This window comes from Coregonus clupeaformis, chromosome 33 (assembly GCF_020615455.1).
Source record: "Coregonus clupeaformis isolate EN_2021a chromosome 33, ASM2061545v1, whole genome shotgun sequence".
NCBI lineage: Eukaryota > Metazoa > Chordata > Actinopteri > Salmoniformes > Salmonidae > Coregonus > Coregonus clupeaformis.
This window is the reverse complement of record NC_059224.1, coordinates 16,274,564-16,301,879: the sequence shown is the minus strand read 5'-3', so window position 1 is coordinate 16,301,879 and position 27,316 is coordinate 16,274,564. Positions and strand designations below refer to the sequence as shown.

Below are 27,316 nucleotides of genomic sequence, written 5' to 3'. Positions count from 1 at the left end.
AAAAAACACCCATAGGAGGTACTATAAAAGTTAGACAGTGCGAGTGTTGTCGGATGCATGAAAGTGTGAATGATAAACCTGTATACCTTGATAGAAAACAAATTGGGAATCAAAAGACGTTTGTGGCTGACCAAACGGTATAATTTGGGAATAAATGTTGGATTTGTGGTTACTCAAACCATATAACCCGTCAGTAACAATCGAAAACATGAAATGAAAAGTTAAGAATGAGTGTGACTGAACTAAAACGGTTGAATTGATATATTGAAATATAACGTTTGGTGTTTGAAATAGCATAATACTGCTTTTGAATAGTTGTGTCGAAACAATTCGGTTTAGTATTTGATTTGAGGTTTGATGTTTGACGTAGAATAATACTGGTTTATGTGCTTGGTTTGGGCTATTTGGTTTATTATTTGATTTAACGTTTGATGTTTGACCGTGCAAAATACTGGTTAAACAATTAGAGCGAAATAATTCGGGTTATAAACGTGCACCAACTTTAACTAATTAGGTGGGAATTATTTGATTTAAATAAATAGACTGGAGTACTTTGAGTAACGGCGGAATATTGGAGGCGCGCTGGGACGAGAAGCAGCTCCTCACAGCTCCTCAAAAAGGTAGAGTTGCGAGGGGAGGGGCTGGAGAGAGCGAAAGTGTGGCTTTTGGAGCCATGAAAAGACTGGGGAGATGGCTGGGAACGCATGTGGGTTTCTGACGAGAGGGTGTTCTAGACTTGCTCACCGAACGCAGACGTGCGTTGGGTGAGAGAGTAGAGAATATTCACATTTGCGTTTTTGGTAATTTGGCAGACGCTCTTGTTTAGAGCGATTTATGGGAGCAATTGGGGTTGAGTGCCTTGCTAGAGGGCACATCGGCAGATTTTTCGCCTGGTCGGCTCGGGGATTGTAATCGGCGACCTCTAGGTTGTTGGCGCGGCGCTATTGGCCACTAAACTGCCAGCCGCCCCAAATGAGTTTAAGATTGTGGCGTTGGTGGATAATGTGATTGGAATAAACTGACCATAAGTAATGTTGTTTTAGACGTAATGTATAATATAATACAAAGCAAATAGAGGGTTAAATCGAACTAATTATCATGGTAGAGCTAACGTAGTACAGTGAGGGAACTTCATTTTGTGTCAGAGGGTAAGATGAGATCATTAATAGTACTATTGGTGGAAATCTATTTATAATTTCAAGGCATGGAGTAACAATCTGCATTTATGAGTGTAAATTTCACGGCTGATGTGTTGATTGAATGGGTACGATGAGTATTTGGTTTGGTAATGTTGAATGGACTATTTGTAGCGTGTTTATGGGTTAAATAGAAAAACTAAATTATACAATAGGGAATCAAAGAGAGAGATAGTTTTTTGCTGAGGTGAAAGCTACTGCGATTTTCATTTGGTGACGTCACTTGCTCTATGAGCTGGGAGTAGTTACTATGAGAGCATCGCAGATGGTGTGAAGTGACTGGCGTTGTCCCTGGTTCGAACACAGGTAGGGACAGTAGACAAAGCTTTCGCAGTGGGGCTATATACCTAGATTACTATGTGGAATGTGAAAGATTGAATTAGATAGCTTAAATATAACTATTCTAGAAAAGTCTATGAAAATATGTAATAAGGTTACCATGCGCTCTCCCCGAAGGAGCAAGGGGAGGGTGAGAGACAGTATAGTTCAGATGATAAGAATGTCATTAAGCGTATGCTGACCAACGATAGCAAGTATTTGTTTTATTAATTAGGGCATAATCAGAGAGAACAGTTAAAATACATTGAATAGCGAACTGAAATGGGTTAGCGGGGAAATACAAGATAGATGGACCATTTTGAAACGATAATTTATTTTGGTTAGGATGAAAGTATGCATTGGCTGTTGTGCTGGGGAATGGAGCAGGCCTGTGGTGGGTTATGGATTTGTTACATCAACTTATATTTTGGACTGGGGCGATAAAATAGGCTACAATTGTAGCATAATCAGAAAAAAGACACAATTTAATGTGAATTAGTTATTACAAGTATTATTGATAGTTATTACAGTTATTATCATTGATCCAGTAATGATATAAGGGTAGTAGAGGAAGGCAGGGGATTTAATCTCATTTAGGGAAGTTATATTAGAAAGAAAATACCATTAAATGAGGGAACATTTGATGTAACCGTGATTGTGTTGGCTAAAAACTCAAATATGACATTTACAGGGAGGACAGGAACAATAGAAGGGAAGACAGGTTTTCCTAGGGGGTTGAATAAATAATTGATAAATGGATCATTTGAGATGAGATCACATGTAGCAGAGTTAGGGTAATCAATTAAATAATCATTGTATACTCGAGGAATTTTGAGTGGTTTAATGGATTAGTTATGAGGAATTAGAATGAGACAAACAATTATTGATGGGTTAAGACAGGGGATATCTATCATGTTTTGTGTGTACTACCATCTTTAGATTATAACTAGGAGAAAGAGATTAGCTCATCTCAGTTAGGCAGAATTTAGGTCATAAAAGTGAGCTATTAAATTGAGTGAGGCCTGGCTATTTGTGATTGTTGTTTTTTCAAATTGGGTTAAAATGGGTTCACAGAGCCAGAGGCTGTACAGAGAAAGGTGGAGCCCCCATGGTGCCCTAGTGAAAGAACATTCAGAGGAATGTTTATCACTAGGTAAATATATAAAACAAGGGAAAAACATTACTGATTGGCAGAATACACCAAATGGGGATCAGTATGGCCACTCCACTGGGAGATATAGAATAAAGTTAAATGGGAGAGCAAAAACCCAGCCCAGTGTCCATCTGGAGATAAGTTTTAACGGATGACAGGAAGAGATTTTCTTAACTCAGGTACAGGAGGGTGAGTTAGCAGCAATTCTGTTCAAATTATGGTCACAAGGACAACAGATGTAGGACTAATAAAGGGGGTAGCTCCAGTACAAGTGATTCCTCGATTCGATAATAGACCATACCAAAAGCAATATACTATGAAACCAGAAGCAATAAAAGGGATAACACCTACATTTGTGCATTTACTTAAGGGAGAGGTGATAATTCCTGGAGATGAGGTACAATGAAACTCTCCAATATTTCCTGTTAGAAAGGAGGCACCTAGCGCCGACTGGAGGATGGTCATGGACTTACAGTTAGTTTCAGAAAGTCTTACAATCTTAGCCCAGGCTATAACTACACATTTGGGAAAGTTCGAACCTAGGGAAGGAAACAAATGTTAGTTTATGTAGATTATATTCTATTGGCTAATCCCACTCAGGAGGGATGTAAGAGGGATACAATCCAATTGTTAACCTTCCTGGCAGAACAGGGACACAAAGTGAGCAAAAGAAACTTCAACTTTGGTAGAGCGAGGTCATTTACCTAGGACACACTATAACACAGGAGGGCGAATGTTAAACTCATCCAGGAAAACTGCTATATTTAAGCGCCAAAACCGTTAAAACAAAAAACAAATGATGAGCTTATTGGTAATGATAAAGTGATGTAAAGTTTGCGTACTTCATCATGTACTGCATACAGGTAAATTAAGTGATCTTAGCTATGGGAAGGCAATGGTAGCCCATGGTAAAGTAATTTGGAACTCTAAGGAGACATACATACATCAGGGATGTTATCCAAATGGTAGAGAGTAACAAAGGATATGACATTGGTAGTGATTTAAAGATGATGAAGTTTTTTGGTGGGCTATTAGATATAACTGGGTTAATCATAAACATAAAGATTTTTATTATTTGTTGCTAGACAGAAGACTTAGGTGACTTAAAAAAATAGACTTGTCATGTCCAACAATTAGTCTTCAGGTCAAGCCCGGGAGAGCCTGGGTAGAACAGAGTTTGAACTAAACATGAGTGTTTTTACAAGATAAGAGATTGAATGATTGGATTACTAATTGATTCTGAACTGGATGAAAGTTGAATTTAGATGCCATAAAAGACAAAGGAAGTGGGAGGAGCAATAAGGAAGCAAAAGATAATCTAAAAAATGATAGGCATGGCAATAGGATGATAAATTATATAGGGAATGGTTTAGAAAGGTGGTAATATTGACACATGGGCAAACCATGTGTCAAAGAGGGGGAGTGATAGGATTAAATAATATTGATAGGATTAAATAAAAATACTTAAAAAGAAAAAACAACAATAGAAATTGAGAGCTCAACATGTATGTGTGAAGATAGTTTATTAACCACACCCGTATGTCAGAGGTTTTGTGACCCACAGGTGAACTAAAGGAGAAAGGTGACCCACTCTATCACACCAGGAGACTGGGTGTGGATCCAGTCCCTAAAAAGAAGAAAAACTGGAAGCAGGCCTGTTGGGAAGGGCCCTATCAAGTCCTATTAGATCAATCTGGGTGCATGTCACACACTGCAAAAAGGTAAACCCAGTTACACCTGATGAACAAACACAGAGTTAGGAGAAAGATCCGATCACCACTATGGTTCGGGGGTTGCCTCATACGAAGATTCCCTTACCCTGTCTGATCATCCCTGTGTGAGTTTGGTAGAAGGTAAAGTAATGGGTTGGCGTCTGACATATTCTCAGGGCGAGGGTGGGGATTCACAGGTTTCCTGACGGTAGGTAGCTGTCTGATTGTGGGGGCCATATTCCTAACACACTCAAACCCTTCTGATCAGCCAAAAGTAGTAGTTAACCTAAAGCAAGTTGATAAAATGATACCTGAGCATAGTCTATGAAGGCATAGGAGACAGCTAGACGTAGGGAAAGGGGAAGATTAGGGACTTTAGGGGAGGACATCACTATATGTGTGTCGCCGTGTACATCCTGGGACTATGTAGTTGCTCATATCGAGAGCGTGGGGGATATGTAAATCTCCATATACAGTTTGGGGACAGGTGTAGTGTTGTGAGGGTAGGGAATTACCAGAAATGGCAGTGCGACCCATAGAAGGGTAGGTACTGTCTGAAAGTCTGAAGTACGCAAAAACAGGTTTATCCCCATGCAAACCACCTGGGAATGTGGTGAAAGAGTCTTGTAGTAACTTGAACTATCAGTATCCCCGATAACAAACTCATTCCGACCTAGGTTGCCTACGTTTGAAGTCTCAGGGGATTCTAATCGTTTTTCTAGGACTAGTAAGATAGGATACAGAGTAGGGCATCTTAGCTCTGCTCCTACACAGAGAATATCACAACTGAAAGAGAACATGACTAATCTCTCCTTTGTTGCAGACAGAGGATTGTAGGAACTAAACCAGGCCCGTGCTGACATCTGATGGTTGTGTGGTGATAACTGATTGTGAACTCAACTACATATGTAAACAAACAAACGTGTCAGAGACTGGTGAGTTGTCAAATAGAAAGTAGGACCTCCTCCGGGATCCTTTGATGAAAGGATCCTTTGATGGGATAGGAGTACCTCGAGAGGTTCCAGAACAATTCAAAGCTAGGAATCAGATCGCAGCTGAGTCTGAATCAAGTATTTTTTGGTGATCAACAATTAATAAAAACATAGATTGGATAAATTATATTTACTATAGCCAGCAAAGATTTATAAACCACACTTGTGATGCAATAAAGGGATTAGATGAGCAAACAGTGGCAACTATCTTAATGACAAGGCAGAATATAATAGCTTTAGATATGCTTTTGGCTGAGAGGGGCGGAGTTTGTGTTCTGTTTGGATCTATGTGCTGTATTTTCATCCTCAAACAATATAGCACCGGACGGGTCAGTGACAAAAGAGCTTCATGGGAGTAACTACGCTGACAAACAAACTGGCTGAGAACTCTGGTATTGATAGCTCCATAAACGGTTGGTTTGATAACATATTTGATAAATGGAAAACTATTGTTGTAACTATTCTGGGTGAAGTTATAGCTTCTATGGGTATACTTGTTCTTTGTGGATGTTGTCTTATTTCCTGTGTCTGAGGTTTGGTGAGAAAGGAGATGGAGAAGGTGATTTCCCACAGATGGTGAGATAAGGCCCAATCCTGGACTCCAACCAAGGAATTGAGGATATGACCTACCAGGCTTGGTGGAGTGACACTAGAGGGTGTCTAAAGGGGGGCCAAAATATACTTCTCTGTTTGTGTTTTATGTTTTAATAGTCTTATGTTTTGTGTTCTATTAATCCTGTGTTTTATGCTTTATTAATCAAGTTAACCATGTCAATGTTTGTCTTTTCTTATGTGATGGTTTGAAGTTCCTTGGTGACTGGTAACAATTTGCAAGTGGGGTGTAGATGAACTGAGGGTTTACATTTTTTAGTAACATTATGGCCTATTAATAAAAGTGTGATTTTTTGTTTGTATTGTATTATAATGAATGACAATCTGTGTTTTCTTATTTTTTGAATCACACCTTATTAGGTGTGAAAAGGGGGACTATTAGGGATTTATTATTCTCTTAGAGTGATGGGATGACTAACTTAGAAGGAGTGCATTCTTGACTGGGCTAATGTAGGTTGTGACACCTGGGGAGGCTGTGATTGATGTGAAGGTCTGTTTTAGTGTGTAAAATAAGATAAGGATTGTGTCTTCAAATGCTAGTCTATAATGGTTCTTTATGAGCTGTAAGTCTTCCTTTGACATAGGAATGATGTCTAAGGGAGCTGGCTCTTCTCACTATGATAGAATGTTATGATAATCTTGTGCCTGGCTGTAGTGTGCAACAAATGGCGCCGAGGGAGATGAGACCAACCCCATGAACCTAGGATTGGCTGAGAAACTTTAAACCACGCTCAAGTCTTTACTCTAATTGGCCAGCAGAGAAGTGGGAAACTTTCTGTCAGGGTATTTGGGTATTGTTTCTGAAAACAATGTGTTAGTTGTCTGGAATGTCCTGCGAGGCATATCAGAGAGCCCGTATATACGAAACATCATATTTACCATTGAAGGTTTTTGCATTAATTAAAATAACTAAGTATACCTTAGAAGTCGTCTTGACCTCTTTTGTTCCTGATACCAGATTTGAATTGACGCGACTTTGACAGTGGGTAAATACAGGCCAATACAGGTTATCAAAACGTAATGCCAGGGTAAGCCTACATGAAACACAGCCCTTATTTGAAGTGTTTCTAAAATCCCCTATGGGGAAAATGAATGGTGGAAAAACGATTGGAACCATTTCCTTGTTTGACTGCTAGGTTTTATTGGTATTATGACTCATACTGTGTGTGGGGTTAAAAACGGACAGACTATACTAAACAAGTTAAATGTCTTACCTGTGATGTAATGTTTTCCACACACAGCTACGTGTAGCCTACTTGGACACCTGGTCACCACATTTCCCACTCTCCCATGCCGAATAGCCTGAAGCCACAGGGCTCTTCTTGCTAGCTCTATTTTGACATGGTTACATGTACATTGAGCAACACAGCAGCTTTTCAGCATGTTTTGTTATTTCTTTCCAGAAAAAAAATCGACTGCGAAATTGGCTATTTTTCAATGGGAAATTATGTTTGTTTGTCCCCAATTTCTGGGCGTGGTCTAGTGGAATTCCTTATTAATACGTTAAAATCGACTCGGTCTATCTAGCCTCTTCTATGGTCTGCCAACAAGTGAGGATGGAGCGCACTCAACGCACGCACATGTACACAAAGGGTGACGTCAGGACGCTTCCTCCAGTGTCTGTTTACGCGCTGTCCGCGGTGTGTACGAGATGGAAACATGGCAATGAAAATGAACCAAAACGATGTCCAGATGCCACAAAAAGAAGAGGGGGAGAAAGAAGAAGACCGGTCGACGTCTAGATCGGACAGGTATGTATAAATAATTGATATATGTTACAGGCTAACAAAGATACAGCAATACAGAGACAGGCCGACAGTGTGTCGTGTGAGTTGGCATGCTAACCAGCCAGCTATCATTAGCCAGGCAAAGCTAATATTTATTTGAAATAAATTATTTATGTGAGCTTATACTCAATATCTCAGCTACAATGATGGAAGCAAGCTAAGTATGTTGCCTAGTTACGTTGTATGTACTCAATGAATTAGCTAGCCGTCCGGCTAGGATAATGTTTAATTGCTAATGTTACATTAGCAAACGTTAGCTAATGCACCATCACCACATAGACGTGGCTGTGAATGTGGGTGCAGTGATTCAGATGCCTAGTTAGCATTGTAGCAGAGCAACAACACTCAATATGAACGTCCAGGTGTTAATTTCAATAGTCTAAAGTGTCTTTCTCTCCTTTTGCCTATTTGAATGACCACATTTCTTTCACTTGTCCTGTGTTTTCAGATTAGTGAAGAGGAAGAGTAGGTAAGGAAATCACTTTTAGACATACATTTCTATTTTCTACTCTATTTGACCAAATGATGACAGCCTTACTCATGCGAGTGCCTGCCCCATGCCCCCTGGCAACTGTGTGATTTCCTGGAGAGGGTGGTCAAGTTTTTCCCCTTCTCCCTCACCTACACAGACAGTACAGAACTGTGGAGCGCTACTAATTAGGGTTCCTCGAGTGTATGGACCCCCTCTCTTTTCTCTCCACAGGACAGAGACATTGTAATCAAATTGCCCAGATCATTGTCCTGATCATCATCATGGGGCAGGTATGAGCTTAAATGGCATCTCTGATGGCATATATGGATATGATGGCTTTTGTGAGTGGATGTTTGAAGTGATTCGTGTCACAGATTAATCCTAGTTAATAGCTATAATACAATCCTCTTCAATGGAAAATCTCTTCAAAGTTAATGGGTTATCCAGTGAAGAGCGCTAAATAATGACTAGGCTGAATTTGAGTGGAACTAACCTTTTTGTCCCTTGTGTTATTGTTGTGTGGCAGTGGAGATGATTCTCTGGGCAGTCTTCCGAAGCACCCCCGCTGCCCTCTGACCCCCTCGCTGTCTCCACGGAAACGGACCACCAGCCAGAGCAAGACTGAGCCACCTCTCCTGAGGACCAACAAGAGGACCATCTACACTGCAGGAAGGCCCCCCTGGTACAATGTCACTGGGACCACCTTCAAAGAGGCTTTTGTCATTGGTAAGAGAGCTGTCATTTGACATTTCTATTAGAGCTCTGCTACCCGAGCCCAACGGGCCCCGACGTTCTACATCGAGTTAGGGCTGGGTAGGGCCTGTTTTTTTCATCAATAACTAGGCTAATGGTAGGGCTCGGGTACCACTAAGTTGATCATTAACATTTTGAAGCTGAGACATTTGCTCGTGCTCTACTGCGCAGTACAGTCATATCGGACGAAGATCATAACATGGTGTCAGAAGTGCTTCAACCTCGTGAAATATAGGACAGGAGATATTATTTCAAAAAAATGATAATGTTCGTTGAGTTTAGAGTGACCAAAAGTAGCTAACAGCTAACTGCTCTCTCATGTCTCTTCGTTCGTTGAGCAGAGCCAGAGATACTTTTGAGGAGATGGGAAACTCCACTGGAATCGTATTAACGCCCATTGTGTACGTTGACCATGCTACGTCAATGGGCTGCATGGTGCATTCTAGGCAATTCTGGGACAAGGAGAGCTCTACATCTAGGAGGGAATGGGAGTCAATTGGGCGCTAGCTCAAAAACCCAACATTAGCATGAATTTCGTCAAAAAGAAGTACAACATTACAAATATTTTCCAAGATTTTAGATAAGTAAGTTGTTATCTGTAAATTGTATAGCTTTGGAATCGTGACATTACATACTTTCGAGGACAATAGGCATGTTTCTCAACTCAGCCTGACTTTGAGAAGGGATTGCGTGACTATTAGTTTAGCAACCAGATGACAATGTGAACGCGATTGGTCGACAGTCTGCTGGGTGGGGCGTTATACGTTCCTCCATTCATTGCCCAATGGGATTCCTATCTCCTCCTTTCTCTGGCAGAGCAGCCCAAGCAGAGCCGTTGCTATGGTTATTCACAGACTTGGCGCCTCCATGAGCAGAGTGCATGCAGAGCGAGCTGCCTGCACAGGGAGTGAGTGACAGACAGAGAGGAGCACCTAATGAATTTACTAACGGAGAATGCAGTTTCTGGTTTCGGGCAGGGCCTTACATTTGGCAGACGCAATCTGGGTAGGGTAGGGCCTGAACATTGCGGCCATGGGTAGTACTATCGTTGCATAAAATTCATGCCTGTGCAGGGCTCTAATTGTCATGACTCATTACCTGCAAACTCAAACCTCAAACTCAACTTAATGAACAGAAATGACATGCACAGCAGTGGTAAGTCACCAAACCTTGTCCTGGAGAGTTGATAGGCAGTGTGGAAACTGGAAAGACATTTTGAAAAAGGTTTTCAGAAACCATAAAATAATAGGCGCTCATCATCAGTGCTGAGGGCATCCTCCATGCTAGCTTAGGTTGAAGCTTATATTCTACTGTTGGCCGGGGTCCTTCTGGTCATCCCAGTAAGGCACCCCTGTGAGCTTTACACACCATAATGAAGTGAACCATGTGTATGAATTACCCAGCCGGACCATGCTTTGTTTAAACATATCTGATCGGCTTGAGTGCTGCTGACTGACACAAAGGCTATTATCTTTAGTACGCAATCTGTTACTTTCAATGAGCCGGACTTGACTGGTTACATTTCACACTTGGATTTGTCCTGGCTGATGATTCCCGTAAAAAGGCCATCCTGCTGTTCTGCTCTGGCCAGCACTCTGCTACTGTGGATGAAATGGTAGGAAGTCTGCTCATGTAGAATAATCAACCTGTCTCAGAGGTCTGAGGGAGAGGAGTGAGGAGCGATGGTGAGCACATACAATTATCCCTGAATCATCAGAGCCAGAGCTGTTTGATAGTGTCTCTAGTCAACAATTCCAGCCAGATTTAATTTCATTTACTGGATGGGTCAGTTCATGTTCTGTGTCAGTCTGATGGCTGAGTTTCATTTGTTGTGACAACATGGCTAAATAACATATTTTGAAAAACAGCTTATCCAGGCAGTTTTCAGTTCCATTTTGTTATCTTTCAAATTCTTTCTGTGCAAGTTTGTAGCCTAACTCAGCAGTTTTGAACTGCACCCTGTATTATCTGCACCTCTCTGATTTATGTATTCAGTACTTAATAATAGGGGTTCCACTGCCTGTGCAGCATCCAGTTTTTCACAACCACAGCATCTATTGTTGGATTCACTCCCAGGGTTGTTGTTTTAGATTCCTAGTGTACGTTTGTCAGGAGCCCCGTCTTACCCCCTCCTGTTTCTTCCTGCAGGCCTCTGTGGAGGAAGTGCCTCTGGGAAAACCACAGTGGCCAATAAGATCATCGAGGCTCTGGATGTTCCCTGGGTGGTCCTCCTCTCTATGGACTCTTTCTATAAGGTAAACTTGCATAATAAGCTATGTTTATAAGTAGGGCCTGGAATTTATCATTGGTGAGGTCACAGGTTCAGGAATAACTCCTAGGTATACTTATAAGATATTCTGTTGAAGGTAAACTAGCCAGTTAATGTAATTTCATGACCCACTTCATGCTGAATGCTTTATTGGCTTCCCCTCTGATTTGAGTATGGAAGCAGCAACACCTAGGGAGCACAGAACTATCAATACCCTCTAGAGGCATGCTCAGTCTACCCAGACAGAACCACTCAACTCAATAGAATTCTGAGAATGCTGCATCTGCTCCAAGAGATTGATTGAATTGGTTCCCTGTTGTTCAAGAAAGTTGCCTCTGCTTAACTTGATCAGTGAAGCAGAACAACAGAGCCTGGTGGTTGTGTGTACCCTGCTCTGTCCTCAACCCTCCAAACGGTTGGTAATTCATCCTGATTTGAGCTTTCAATTGCATAAACCCCTAACCGATAAGGGAGCTAATGGAATAATTAATATCAATTATGTCCCTAGCTGTGTTGGAAACAAAAGTCGATGGCGTTTAAGTATGTTTTACTGTAGCGGCCATGTTCTCATTTTAGGTGACAAGGGAATGGCTCTAACAACTCATGCTTTGTTGGCCAAATAGGCCCCCTTAGCACCTACACCTAGTTTCTTGTGTACATCGCAAAGGCATGGACTGTAGGAATATTGAAATAGCTCCATCTTGCCCTTTGATAGGTGGAATGTTTGCCATATTGCTTCAACCTATCCAATGCTCTCAGATCTACACAAATGCAGGTCAGGCAAAAGTGTAATTGAATTCCTGAATCCTGACATTGTTTCTCCCCCCAGGTTTTGACCAAAGATGAGCAGGAGCTGGCAGCTAAGAATGAGTATAACTTTGACCACCCAGAGGCCTTTGACTTTGAGCTGCTGGTGACTGTTCTGAGGAAGCTAAAGAAGGGCAAGAGTATCAAAGTACCCATCTACGACTTCACCTCTCACTGCCGCCGCAAGGAGTGGGTAAGGCAGACTCAGAAAATTGTCTTAAAGCAATAATCCACCCAAAACCACGCATTGTTATGATTTACAGTGTTAAATAACACTAATATGTGAGAACAATATTGTTTGTGAACAAATGTTTCATTTTATCATTATAACAACCTTGGTAGCAACGTGAAAATTGTGGTGGAAATCTGTTGGAACTCAATTAGACTACAAAATTCACAATGCAATGCTCTCTCTCTGGGCTGGCTAGCTAGGTAGCTAGCTAGCAAAAGTAGCTACACAATAATGCCAAAGTCAATATCAGCATGTGAAGTAGCTAGCTAGCTGTAAAATCGCCTAAACAAACTGCACTATCGATGTAGGAGTCTATAATCTCACCAAGTTGATCCTGCTTTTCGCCTTTGTGCATGCAGACATTGCTATGGCAATAACTGCCCTTTTCCACCGACTCAGGGCGTATTGCCTAATGGTACTTGAAGGAAAAACTGAGTTTAATAATTTGGTACATTGTTTAGATTGAGCACATCTAAGTGAAATCTATACTTTTTCATGACGATATAAATGGATGGATGTGTTCTAGACAAGTATGCCCATACCATCTATTGGCTGAATTGGCGATCTGGAGTGCAGGTAATTGTTTTAAAAGCGTTATGAAATGTGATAGTTTTATCCCCTATCTCCAGTGACGAGAATCTTTTTATAGGTATGACGAGTTCCTACACAATTTCACAGACAGACCACTTAGAAGTTAAATCATGGTGAAAAGTTATTTTACCTACTGATAAAACATAGGCTTTCAATAAATTGACAGGAGTTTCATGATTATCCCTTTAATATATAAATATAAATAAAAGAGATGCAAGACACTTTCAATGATGGTCTTTTGTGTCTCAGCAGTAATCACAAAGAAAATGCTTGTATGAATTTAAAACCACTGCATGTATCGACTATCAACAGTGAGTATGTCGTTATGAGAATTGCATTCTGTGTTTTAATGTTTACTTTCATATCCTCAAGACTATTTCATGGCTGAAAGAAGCTACGCTATCCAGGGAAACGATAACATTACTTGTAACAAAAAAATAGTTTTATATCACCAGGGGGTAATAATGTGATAAATGAATGACACCATGAACACTATCCTCTCTCTCTGTATGAGATCCCCTCTTTCTGATCAATACGGAGGTAGCCTGGTCATTAACTGCAGCTCTGAGCTCGTCAGACTCCTGTAATGGGATTGTGACTGTAGCTCCCTGACTAGGCAGTACTACCTGAGTGATACATGTCTGAAGCGTGCACAGACACGGTTAAATCTGGACCTTTTGAGTCACTGAGAGCCCATCTCTTGTTTGGACAACTTGATTTTTAATTATGATAACATCTGATCTTAACGAGTCAGTTGGGCCCGTTCTCGCCAACCCACCGGTCTCCCTTTGCCAGCCATGTGCCCACGCCCTTACCTTACACACCTGGTGGGCACATCCTTCATAAGGCCTGGGAAGCCTGGCCCAGTCCCCGTTCTGCCATACGCTGTCTGTCTGCCTAATTATGTACACTGTACACCATCTGCTTTGTGTGGTGATAAACTCTTTATGGTGTGTACTTTTTTTCAGAAAACTGTCTACGGTGCCAATGTTGTCATATTTGAGGGGATTCTGGCATTTGCCAACAAGGAGCTTTTGAAGGTAAGGCTGTGTTGAGTTATTATAACCCGCTTTAAGGTGAGTGTAAGAAGATGAAATGCTCCCTTTTCCTTTCTACAGTATTTCTTCTTCTCTCTGGTCTCCAGTCATCCACCCTCTCCCTGCTCCTCTTTTCTCCCTCTCTCTTACCCCACCAGCCTAGCAGACCTGATTAATTACTGTTGCAGAGATGCCAGCCAGGCTGATTAATGGAGTGCCACTGCCATCCTGAAGCAGATTCAGGGAAATTAGATGGATTCGCTCTGCCGGATGGCTCTGTATTCACTGTTCTACTTTCCCCTGCTCACAGCTATCTGCTATGATTAGGTTTCATCCAGGGGCTGGCTATGGGTGACTGGGCTGGGGATTGACTGATAGAAATGGAGGGTGTGGGGTATTGTTGGGGACCCAGTGCTGCAGCAGTCTTGGCTAGAGTAAAACATAACTAACCTGAAGCCCAGCTCTCTTCAGAGAAGAGTGCATGAATAATTTCCCTTTAGAACAATGCTACAATACTACTAGTACTGTTGTAGTAGAATTGATGGCAGTTCTACAGGCAGCCCTTGTCAGCTTTGATTGTATTGGTCCTCTTTATTACAACATAGGTATACAACTTGTTACAAAGACCATGTTGGCTCATCTAAATCCATGAAGTAGAGTCTAGACCGGTATGATCCATGAGGTGACCAGATAGACCCAATCACATTTGTCCTGGACTTGTAGCCTGCCTTGGACTCTCGTTCTCTCTCCATTATAACTAGAGCAGGGGTTTCCAACCTTTTCTAGCAAGAGAGCTACTTTAAGTCGCGTGCTACACATTTTTTTATTCTAGCTTTCAAATGGCCGCATTCTTCTCTCCCCTGCAACTCTTCCCCAGGTCCTTAGTGTACAAGAGAAAGTAGTGCACTATGTTTTGTGTCAATATACCTGGTAAAATAATGGTTAATAAAGAACTTAAAGGGGGGGTTAAATCACATCAGAAGACAATTTGGAAAATAGAGAACTAACAAATTGATTTGAGTGTAATTCCCCTTTAATTGCACATCATGCGAGTGAGGAATGTGCCGTCCTAATATACCGTTCTAGCCATGGTTCTGTACTGTTCTAGCCATGGTTCTATACTGTTCTAGCCATGGTTCTGTACTGTTCTAGCCATGGTTCTGTACTGTTCTAGCCATGGTTCTGTACTGTTCTAGCCATGGTTCTGTACTGTTCTAGCCATGGTTCTGTACTGTTCTAGCCATGGTTCTGTACTGTTCTAGCCATGGTTCTGTACTGTTCTAGCCATGGTTCTGTACTGTTCTAGCCATGGTTCTGTACTGTTCTAGCCATGGTTCTGTACTGCTGCTGCTCATTTCATGGCAAAGTTTGCAAATAATAGATACAAATGATATACTTACTCATAATATACGTCTGTCAGGTAAGCCTACTTTGCAGTAAACTATTAATTGAGAAGGTTTTGGGGAAAGCATTTCTGTCAACCCACAAGACGGTTATCACATCAACTGGCTACACACAGAGCGATAGACAAACGTGCGCACCACACAGACAGACGGGCAATATTGCTGGAAATTAATTGCCAAATATTATGTTAGGTTTGGCATTTTAAGCCAATAGGGGCTAACCAGGGGTTGATTACGTAGTACCTGGGGTGGTGTCTGGAACTTGTGAGATTAGTTTGACAGTTTGCGATAGAACACATGCGATGGAAAAATTGCATATACTTTTGGAATTGTTTGGCGAGCTACTCATAGGTAGACCTGTTGGAGACCCCTGAACTAGAGGGTGTGTGTGTCTGGTAGTGATGGGGTAAAAAATCGATAGTTACATATCGGGGATATTATTTTTGACGATATATCATATCGCTTTGACAATATCTCAATATTATTTTTGCGCTATTTGGCTGTACCTGAACCAAAACTGTTCTCCATCATCTTTTTAAATAGGGAGCCAATTTGTTTCAGCACTTATTTCCATGACTGATCATAACTCCTTTTCTCATGGCTCTCTTGTCTCTGCAGCAGACATATGGTGAGCAATATGTTTGGAACATCGAATCGCAATAAAATCACAGTATTGAATCACAATACATATAGAATCACAATACATATCGTATCAGCAACTAAGGATCGTGATAGGATCGTATCGTGAGGTCCCTGGCAATTCCCAGCCCTAGTGTCTGATCAGTGTGCCAGTGAATGAACAAGACTGTGTTTTATTAATGGTGCTGTTGATTGGTCCCTTTGTTCCCTTCGATCCACCAGTGCTGTGTGTGTGTGTGTGTACAGAAATCCATACAAATTTAAATCTGAGTGGTTGTGTTTGCATTGGCAAAGCACTTCTGTTCCTGGTGATTTATCAGTTCAGCTTTTGTACAGAGAGGCTGGGCTAAGCTGGGCTAGGATGATAAGCCAAACAAACAATCCAGGTAACTGGATGTACTTTCAATTTCGTTATTTCTATAGAAGTGTTGTAGTCTTTTTGTTGTAATTGTGGCTCACTTAGTACTAAATGTTCTTATCAACCGGTTTATTTACTTTCCTATAAATTCGCTCCCTCTCAACCCTTTGCCATGACTCCAACAAACATTACCGTGCTGACTGCACCAAGCGTCCGGTCCACTCTGGCCCGGCAATGAGCTGCCATCTTTAAGCTGCAGTGGTATAAAACGTTCCTAAACTGCCCTGCTCAAGTTTTTTCCCCCCCAATGACAGAGGTTCCAGTAAGAGAGAGAGCGATAGAGAGGGAGACTGAGTCTGATCCCAGAGAGATGGAGGGCAGCTTAGAGGTTGATCTACTTCCAAGCCCCTGCTATGTCTTATCATGGTCCGTCATGTGGAGCGGCTAGAGCCCCACTCCTCATCCTCTCCTCCTATAGGGTGACCGCTCTGCTGGCCCGGTTGGTCAGGAAGCAGATTTACTGCCCAGTGACTGACAGTCTCATTGGTTCTCTGAGTTTACGCTCCAACACTTAATGGCCAGATAGTCATCTATAGCTCTTGGTTTTGGATTGTTGCCTATTCTTGTGTCTCCGTCACATACAGTGGTGCTGCTGGACCATTAATCCTCCTAACTTTAGTTTTTCTGAGTTTAGAGCTTTGAGCTCTGCCTTTAGTTTCCACTGACTGGCTGGTGACGGCTGTGTTTCTATTGATGTGTGTTCAAAGAGCATCAAAGACCCAATAGGCCATCTTTACAGTAGATTCCCATTTAACGTATTTTGACACTGGGACATTGATTCCCCAACCATCATGTAGGTGGGTTACCCTGAATGTTGCTGTGGGGGCATTTACCCAGCACCCCACCTTGAAATGATATCTTAGGGAAACATTGCCCTATGAAAAGTCATATCTGTAATATTTAAAACTTCTGCCATTGGTTATGTACATGACCTCTCTTAACCCTTTGTCTCTTTCTCTTCGTCTATCTTCCTCCCCCAGCTGCTGGACATGAAGGTGTTTGTGGACACAGACTCAGACATCCGTCTGGTCAGGCGTCTGAAGAGGGACATATCGGACCGCGGCCGGGACATCAACGGGGTCATCAAGCAGTACAACAAGTTTGTCAAGCCGTCCTTTGAGCAGTACATCGAACCCACTGTGCAGGTGGCGGATATTGTGGTCCCCAGGGGTGAGTGGCTTGTAGATAGATACGTTCTACCACAGTGTTAGAAACACTGCTTCTATGTGTAGAGTCTTTAGATTAAATTCAGAACAATAAAAACATTTTACAAATGATATCTATAGTGATTCTGCTATAAAATAGATGTGTTTGATTGTTTCAGGGGGTGAGAACTTTGTTGCCTTGGACTTGATTGTGCAGCATGTTCACAGTCAGCTTGAAAAGGTATGTGTGAATAATAGGTTTTTATCTCCTATACCTCTGCCCATAGACCCTAACCTAAAAGCATGTACCTAAGACCCTCCCTATCTCTGTACATGGTGTCATCTCTCTGGCTCACACCATGCTCAGTTTGTGCATGACCCCTATCCCATGGTTCATGATTAGGGTCAGGAGTTTTTCCTGACACCTTCCCTACCAGGAAAAACTCCTGACCTTTCCCATGACCTCTGAACCCTGTCCTATCCCTCAACATGGGTTGGTCAGTACTGGATTAATGAAAGGATTAATGAAATGATGAGTCATTCTCATAGGATCTCTCAAGACTACATGTCCTATTAAAACCAGCAGACTCATATAGCTGTCCTGTCTGCACTGTTTCAATCTGGTAGTTCCAAGGTAATCCTGAATTCCCAGAGGCTGGTCTCCAAGTAGAAATTGACTCAACCAGTTGCCCACTCCACTTCCGCCCTCTAGTGGCCGGGATTCAGCACCACAGGTTATGAATTTGTCATGTACATTCCCTGTCTCTGGTATCAGGCTGAACTCGACCCAACCCTCTGTTCACTAAGGGAACGTAACGAGAATGGATTTATAACTGAAAGGCACACCTGTGTGTGTGTGTGTGTGCGTGCGTCAAGGACACCCAACTTATGTCAGTGCCATGACCCATAAGTCCTAACTCCCATCTTTAACACTGTGCTCTCTGCTGTCAGACGTCCCATTTATGTCCCTACAAACCATGATCTATGTCCCTACAAACCATGATCTACACTGAGTATACCAAACATTAGGAATACCTTCCTAATATTGAGTTGCGCACCTCCCCCTCCCCCCCTTTACCCTCAGAACAGCCTCAATTATTCGGGGCATGGACTCTACAAGGTGTCAAGAGTTCCACAGGGATGCTGGCCCATGTTGATTCCAATGCTTCCCACAGTTGTCAAGTTGGCTGTATGTCCTTTGGGTGGTGGACCATTCTTGATGCACACCGGAAACTGTTGAGTGTGAAAAACCCAGCAGCGTTGCAGTTCTTCACACAAACTGGTGCGCTTGGCACCTACTACCATACCCTGTTCAAAGGCACTTAAATATTTTGTCTTTCCCATTCACCCTCTGAATGGCACACATACACAATCCATGTATCAATTGTCTCAAGGCTTAAAAATCCTTCTTTAACCTGTCTCCTCCCTTTCATCTACATTGATTGAAGTGGATTTAACAAGTGACATCAATAAGGGATCATAGCTTTCACCTGGTCAGTCTATGTTATGGAAAGAGCAGGTGTTCTTAATGTTTTGTACACTCAGTGGATGTGGCTCTGTGGTGCCTTGAACCATCATCACTGTAATATGACAAACCATCTGTCACAGAGAGAGAGATAAGATGGAAGGTGGAGAGGGTTGGGTGGGGAGTGATGCATGATCACGTGACTTGTGTCTGAAGTGTACGCCATTCACGTTCAGAGTCTCACCTGTCGGCGTGTGTGTGTGTAAGAGAGCGAGAGATCAAGCATGTGCAAAGGAGAAAGCAGAAAGTGTGTGTCTCTGTGAGGGTTTGTGGATGAAGGGATCTCTGTAATAAAAGGCCATTGAGTGTTCGGCGGTGTGGATCAAGTAATGAATGATGTCCAGTGGGGAGAGACGGCGGCAGCTCGTCCTCCATAGATCATTATGAGTGACTGATGAGGACAGGGCCTGTTATAGCCTAATGAACTATAACACCCTCCACTAAGAGACATCATATAGCAATACGGCTACTACTGGGCCCACTATAGTACTTCTGGTTAGGAAACCCCCTGGTTTGGTTAGGTTGCCACACTTTGCCATGAGCTTAGGGGCATTCTGTTTGACATGTACTAGATACTATGTAGGAACTATTTTGTTTATCAGACTAATAGATAAAACAAGTAAATCAATGATGCCCCTCCATGGGGTTTCCATATGGAAAAGGAGCTGAATACTGTATTGCCATTTTTTTTTATTGCCCCAAAAATGCACATTTCAAATTAAATTCCCATGCTGTGCACTGGGCCTTGCTGCCCCAGAATGTAGCCTGATCTAATGCAGGAGTAGAACCTGTACAGAGAAAGAGGTACCAGTTCATTTTAAATGATGGAAATACAAGCTGCATTGCGTGCAAATGGAAAAGCAGTAAAGTAAAGGCACTCAGAGCTTATCTGATGAAACACTGTCTGTCTGATTCATGGCAAAATGGAGGGGAATGTAATATCATTGCCTTGTGTTTGTGTTTATTTAAAGGGAGGTGGGGACTGGGGACATTTGGAGGGTTGGAATGGCTTGTCTCATTTCATGAGTTTTGTTTTTATTTCTCTCCTCCCTGTGTGTGTTTGTAATCAAATACTTGCTAAACCCTGACTGAATAATGCACTCTAACCGTCTCAGCGTGAAATCACAGTGAGGTATGACTGCCACACCCCTCATATCTCTACCTCTCTCTCTCTCGTGGTACCTCTGTCTTTTCATTCTGTTTCCTCTCAGCAGAAGCTCAGAGAGCACTGAAATGACAAAAGGAGATGTGCCCAGTCTGACCGAGTACTCATGTTACTATTTATTTGATCATTTTGGCATTTTTCACTGATGTTGACATTATCAACTAATCAAGGTGCCCAAATGTTTGCGTAAACTAAATCAATCAAATGTATTTATAAAGCCCTTTTTACATCAGCAGATGTCACAAAGTGCTATACAGAAACCCAGCCTAAAACCCCAAACAGCAACTGAAAGGCTGTGCACCTCCTTTTGTCTTTCTTCCACACTGTCAGTCATGAAAGCTATCGCTAACACCAGAAGGATGACATCTCTATGGTTCCACTGAGCTCTGGTTAAGACCTTAAAGAAAACTGCTGGGAGTAGCTGATAGTAGATGTAATGAATTCCTTTTTATCGAAAGATCAGAAGCAAACATCACATTAACCAAGGACTGAGTATACCCTTGAGTTAATTTTTTTATTTTTTATTATTTTTTTACTACTCCCAGTCAGAGCTCATAACCATGGTGATGTCGTCTGGTCCTAAAGCCGTCCCCTTGCTGAGCTGAACAGGGGCCCTAACTCACCCCCCCAGGGGCCCCTCTCAGCCTGGCCCCCGGCCTTCACACCGCCATCCTGACCTCTCAGCTTCTCCACAGATATCATAGGGCCTCTACTCTGGCCTGCTGCTGTCTAATTGGGATGTATTTTCTTTCTTTTCCTCCTTTCTTTCCTCTCTTCTTTGTCATCACTCTTGTTCTCGCAAAATGAATATTTGTCACCTTCTCCAGAGGAAACTCCGCTGGGATATGTGAGGATAAACTCCTGCATCTTCCTCCTTCTCTTAAGTTTGATCTCCCCCTCTCATTTCCTCCTCTTTTATGATATATTAACATATCCCCTGAACAAAAGCTAACAACCTTTGTTTGCTGTCATTGCTATTTTTCCAAGATATTGTTTTTCTTTGTCCTCTTAACCAGTTGCTTTATTCATTCAGTTTTCTCTATGATTTCTACAGTCTTAACTGTCCTGTATTTTGGTACCAGATATGTACATTCAAACATCTAATTCCAGTACAGTACTACAGTATTTAGAGAGTGAGTTGTCTTGGCTTCTTGTATTGGCAACAACAATGCAGAACACATAGCAAAGTGCTCAATTGCTTTATGGCATTTCTATTTATCAATAGAACCACTGTTTAGAACTGTACAACGTAATAGTTATTTTCTAGATTTGAAATGGTCCTAGTGATGTTACGTTCAATTGTCTGCCGGTAAAGCACCATATGCTCCAGACAGTACCAGAGGAGCCTGTTAAAGCATTGCTGTTGCCAGTACCTGTGCACTATTCCCCCACCACACTTTGCCTGGCTGTGCATCTGTGACCACCATAATGCAATACATGTTTACGAGGAGGAAAGTAAAATATCTCCGTGGTATTTTACCTTTGTCCCCCTGGTTTGATGTGATGTCTGTGTGTTGTTGTACTGTGGTGCCTCCAGCAGGGGACAGTGGTCTGACTGTCTCTATGTTGTGAAGGTCTGCTCTGGCCTCGGCCCACCAGGGACAGCCCCTACCCAAGACCCTCAGCGTCTTGGAGAGCACCCCACAGGTCCGCGGCATGCACACAATCATCAGGTAAGAGCGTATAGCTCTGGGTGACCGCTAGGGCCCGGTTTCTCACCCTCTCAAAACTTACTCTGCACTGCCACAGGTTTTTAATGAATATACACACACCCCCTCACGCAGTCACTGTCCCCTAACCCGGTGTGTGTGCCTGCCTGCAGGAATAAGGACACTAATCGTGATGAGTTCATCTTCTACTCCAAGAGATTAATGAGGCTCCTGATAGAACACGCCCTCTCCTTCCTGCCCCTCAAGGTGAGTGGCCCTGCACACCTGCAGACACATGGCCAATACTATATTGCCCCCTATGCTCTGTGCACAACCATACACTAACGTTGGTCTCTACTCTCCTCTCTCTTCCTTTCCTCTCATCCTCTCTAGCCTGTGCAAGTGGAGACTCCCCAAGGTTCCATCTATGAAGGGAAGAGACTCAGTGGTAAAAGGGTAAGGCTATATACAGATACATCCCCAATTTCACAGAGGGTTTTGGGGCCTAAACTGCAATAAAGTGTCAATGTAATCCCTGATACTACATTGCAGCAACATTGTCACAATCACTCTGATTGCTACTTGTAATTATTGGCCAAAGATTGTACAGTGATTAGACTAGTTTGATCTCTCCAGTTGTTTTGTTCATCACCATGAATAAAGGACTATAGGCATTGTTAACATACGTTTTACTAGATGCCTGCAGTGAAAACGGCTTGAGTCATAGTGTGTGGATGGGCCTGAGAGGATCATTAATTCCAGTAATTGTATGGTGATGTGTTTGAGTAGCTCTCAGTGGGAGCAGCTCTGTTAGACTGCAGGGTTGTTATAACTGTATTACTCTACTGCAAATGTCTGTCTCCTACCATCAGGCTCTGTAACATTGAGCGCTCAGTATGCTGATCCTTCAGGCTGCTCAATGGAAGTTTACATACAAACTAAACTGTGAAGGAATGTAAAGCCTGGTATGCAATGTAATGTGTGTGTGTAGGTCACAGGCGTGTCCATACTTAGAGCAGGGGAGACCATGGAGCAGGCTCTGATGGCTGTGTGTAAAGACATTCGGCTGGGGAAGATCCTCATCCAGACCAACCATGACACTGGAGAGCCGGAGGTAACACAAAAAAACCAGTCATATAGTTCACAAAGTCTTCTGTGTGTTTGTGTGGCCCTCTTATCTGTGTTGCAATGCTGTATACACACCCAGACATGAACTCTTCAACCCGGAGATCATAAACCAGGAGTGTATGGGTCATCTGTTTTGGCTCAGTGACTTCATTCAAGGCTAGGTGTCAGTCTCTGGGCTAACTGATACACACTAGCCTCATTGACCTCAGGTTCATTGCCTCATCAGGATCACAGACCATCCATATTGTTTTGATATACTGTGTGATGTCTATGCCAGCTATAGCCTTCAAGCTTTGGACCTTCTTTCTTCAGCTTTACTGGTTTCATTCACAACAGATGCTCAAAACATGACATTTTAAGTTAATAAAATGCCCAAATGAAAACCATTGTATAAAATGTCCCATTTGTATAAAACTGTCCTATCGTCCCTGTCCAGCTCCACTACCTGCGTCTGCCTAAGGACATCAGTGAGGACTACGTCATCCTGATGGACAGCACGGTGTCAACTGGGGCTGCTGCTCTCATGGCTGTCCGAGTGCTGCTGGTCAGTTCTACTTTATTCTACTTCTCTGGTCTAGTCTATTTAGCCTTAGCTGGGTTTAAAAGTATTATAGTTATTTTCTATTTTTAATATAATTGTTGTGTCTAGTAGTATTCTTCTGTTGTCTTATATTCTCATGTTTGTCTTCTCTAACACACACCTATGTTGAGGAGATGTTAAGGCTTGGGGGTTTATCTATGGTTCTGCATCCAGATTGGTTACCCCTGAGACATGGCTGAACATGACAGATAGCAGAGTAGGCCTTGTCCTTGTTGGTTGTTGAGATGACAGGGAAATACCGTGGACGGCTACAGCAGCAGGAGATTAAGGAGAGATTGGGATGCTTGTTTGCCGTCATAAAACCCGGTTTGAGTTCAGTGAGTTTGAGGCCCTGTTTACTCATTGTGATAAGACTATAGCGCTAAATGTACAGCTCCTGTGCTTTAGCCTTCGCCCCATGTGAAATGTAAACATCTGGGGAGAATTATGGCTATCCACTATGGTGGCCAAAGTCTATGGTTTTGTTTGTCCTCAGAAAGCAAACTTGACTGCCTCCGTGACTATCTCTTTTTAAAGCGAGAATCCTTAGTTGCTACATACATTTTTGGACTTATAAAGTAATTATACATACCCATTGATTCTTGAAGAATTTAACTTTTATAAATGCCTCATGAGCTTAGTTCAACTGTCGTACCCCATCAGAAACCAAAATATACAATGTATACTAACTGTAAGTCGCTCTGGATAAGTGCGTCTGCTAAATGACTAAAATGTAAATGTAAACGTGAACAAACACTATATAGCCTCAAAACATGGTTAAAACTATCATTGATATCATGGATGGTCCGTTTTTGCATCCGTAGCTCAGTCTATGGATTTGAGTGGGTCCATCCCTCAGCTTCTTACCGAAACAGAGGCGGGGTGGCCGCTTTGTTATTGTTTCGAATAAGGATTCTAGCTTTAAAAGATAGTCATGGAGGTGTGTGTTTTTACTAGAAGCATTGGTTGTAGTATGCATGTGATAGGTGCAGAAGACATATCAGACAAACCCCATTAAGGAGTGCCTTTGACAGGTAGCAGTGGAAATGGGAAGAGCTTGAGATCCCCACAAGTCTGGAAGTGGCTGCCTCTCTCCCCTTACACAGTGTGCTACAGTCACAAAACCTTCCCTCTAACCACCATTCTTCCTTCAATAGTCTTTAAAGGTCCCTATTTGCATATGTCTGTCACCTGGTGTAGGACCATGATGTCCAGGAGGATAAGATCTTCCTGCTGTCTCTACTCATGGCTGAGATGGGTGTCCACTCTGTGGCCTACGCCTTCCCTAAGGTCCGCATTATCACCACCGCCGTCGACAAGAAGGTCAACAACGAGTTCCACATCATCCCTGGCATTGGTGGGTGCTTCTGCTATCTCTCTGTCTCTCGCTCTCTCTCTCTCTCTCTCTATCTCCTGCTCTCTCTCTCGCTCTCTCACACAAGTTGTTCTCAATCATTCTCACTTAATCTAGATTTCCCTTCAGAACTGTGGCCTAATGCAGATCCAGTGAGTCTGCTGTTTGTGGTGTGACTGATCATTAGTGATATGACATTATGTGATGACCTAATCACATGTTGAAAACTTCCAGATTGTCAGACATAGCTGGTGCCACAGCCATTCAGGCCCAAGTGGATGGGCTTTGTTATGAATCACCCCAGACTGTAGCCTCCCTACTGTTATTTAATTTGACTGCTGCTCTTTAATTATTTTCTTTTAAAAAAAGTGTTTTATTTACTTATCTATTTTTTACTTATTTTTTGTTCTTCTTAAAAAACTGCATTATTGGTTAAGGGCTTGTAAGTAAGCATTTCACTGTAATGTCTACACCTGTTGTATTCGGCGCATGTGGCAAATAACATTTTATTTGATTTGACTCAGATGTTTATTTTATTTTACTTAACCCTAATTTTATCAAATAAGTTGACTGCGAACACATTCTCATTTACAGCAACAACCTGGGGAATATTTACAGGGGGGGGTGAATGAGCCAGCTGGAAGCTGCGGATGACTCATATGTTCCATCAGCACTGCCACTGATCACACATCCCTCACTGACACTAGTCCAACTCATGTATTCACAATAATAACATGATTGACTGCTCTCCTCTCTCTTCTCCTCTCCTCCAGGTAATTTCGGGGACCGTTACTTTGGGACGGACACTCCCTCGGACTGGACCGAGAGTGATGAAGGGATGGACTACTGAGCTGAAGTTTTGCTGAGGGGGAATTAGGGGGGCCATCACACAAGCACTTAGCCATGCCAGCCAACCACTGACCAGCTCCTAAGAGCTCAGGATTCCCACTCAGTCAGCGCTGCTTATCATCTCATGCCATCCTGGGCACTGCCCCTTTGCCAACTCTACCCTCTCTGAGCAGGGTGAAAGGTCATAAGGCTACCTACTCTCCTGAGGAGGAAACGTGATATTAGCCTAGCTTTGTTACCAATGCCCATTAGACCATACATATCTATTGATAATCTATCTATTCACTGATGAAAATACTTGATTTGTGATGTTGCTCGTTTGATTGTTGTTGACGCAGCAGGACCTGGGAAGTTGGAGGAAGAATCAAGAGAAATAAAAAGCCTCTGTTGGGTTGAAGGATGACCATTTCTAGTCCTTTTGATGTTTACATATTGAGTGGATCTGTAGAAATAGTTAAGATGACAAATCACACCACAGTATGAAATCAGGGAAGAAGAGTAGGACAGTCAGTGGCTGTTAGTGCCATATGTCTGAATATTATGGCGATGACCATTGTTATGCACAGGGAGACTTTGTATTATAACTGAGAGTGTACGTTACAGACTGAGGGTACAATGGACCAGGTAGGTAGTGAAAATATAAGGTAGTGTAGCTTTAAGCTCAATATAGCCTAAGTATTAGTTAACAGACATCTTCTATGGACGTTTTGGACTATCCTTTCTGGAGATTGTGTACTGTTGCCTTAGCTGTGACAGGTCTCAGGCAAAAAAGGGACTTCTTCGCTTCATTATGCTTTAAGATGTTTGACTTGAATTGGGAACATTATTTAGTACTTGAGGGCATTTTTGTTTTAAGGATTTTATTAGGTTTCCCCTCACTTATATATTATGCGTTGTGGTTGATGCAGAAAATGTTTTTTACTTTGCCGCCATTTCTCTGGGTAATAAATCAAATGTTATTCGTCACATGCTTCATAAACCACAGGTGTAGACTAACCGCTTACTTATGGGCCCTTCCCAACAATGAAGAGAGATAAATAATAGAAAAGTGATGATACGAAATAATAAATGAGTAACGATAACTTGGCTATATACAGGGGGTACCAGTACCGAGTCGATGTGCAGGGGTACGAGGCAATTGAGGTAGATATGTACATATAACTAGGAATAAAGTGACTAGGCAATAGTATCGATAAACAGTAGCAGCAGCATATGTGAAGAATCAAAGTTGGTGTAAAAGGGGTAAATGCAGATAGTCAGTGTAGCTATTTTGTTAACTATTTAGCACTATTTTTAATTGAATTATATTTTTTCTGTGTAAATTATTTCCTTGTGTATTTAATGTTTTCTCATTTTAATTGATACCCCAGGTTGGTTCACAAAGGCCGTAAAATGTATGTTATAGTATAATAAAGAAATTCCCCGGGACATGCTTTGTCTTGGCTGAAACCATCATGGATCATCTGTTTCATGTTTTAATAGGCTGACCAGCTTGACAATTTAAATATTTTATGTTTTCTGGCCTTCATA

General features: G+C 42.2%; 1 protein-coding gene across 3 annotated transcripts; it reads left to right on the top strand.

The window, feature by feature from the left end:
* Window positions 1-7,566: 7,566 nt before the first annotated feature.
* Window positions 7,567-26,189, top strand: LOC121548889 (uridine-cytidine kinase-like 1). Of its 3 annotated transcripts, none has more exons than XM_041860527.2 (16): window positions 7,568-7,734; window positions 8,219-8,239; window positions 8,769-8,968; window positions 11,144-11,250; window positions 12,094-12,264; window positions 13,863-13,934; window positions 17,372-17,561; window positions 17,716-17,777; window positions 21,054-21,073; window positions 21,801-21,899; window positions 22,049-22,142; window positions 22,269-22,331; window positions 22,867-22,989; window positions 23,440-23,547; window positions 24,784-24,940; window positions 25,711-26,189. In XM_041860527.2, the coding sequence occupies exons 1-16, from the start codon at window positions 7,643-7,645 to the stop codon at window positions 25,785-25,787; spliced, it is 1,656 nt and encodes a 551-aa protein (XP_041716461.1). In that variant the 5' UTR covers window positions 7,568-7,642; the 3' UTR covers window positions 25,788-26,189. The 3 variants fall into 3 exon arrangements, with proteins under 3 accessions (XP_041716463.1, XP_041716461.1, XP_041716462.1); XM_041860528.2 differs by lacking the exon at window positions 21,054-21,073 and adding an exon at window positions 20,177-20,193 and having other exon boundaries at window positions 7,570-7,734; XM_041860529.2 differs by lacking the exon at window positions 8,219-8,239 and having other exon boundaries at window positions 7,567-7,734.
* The last annotated feature ends 1,127 nt before the right edge of the window (window positions 26,190-27,316 follow it).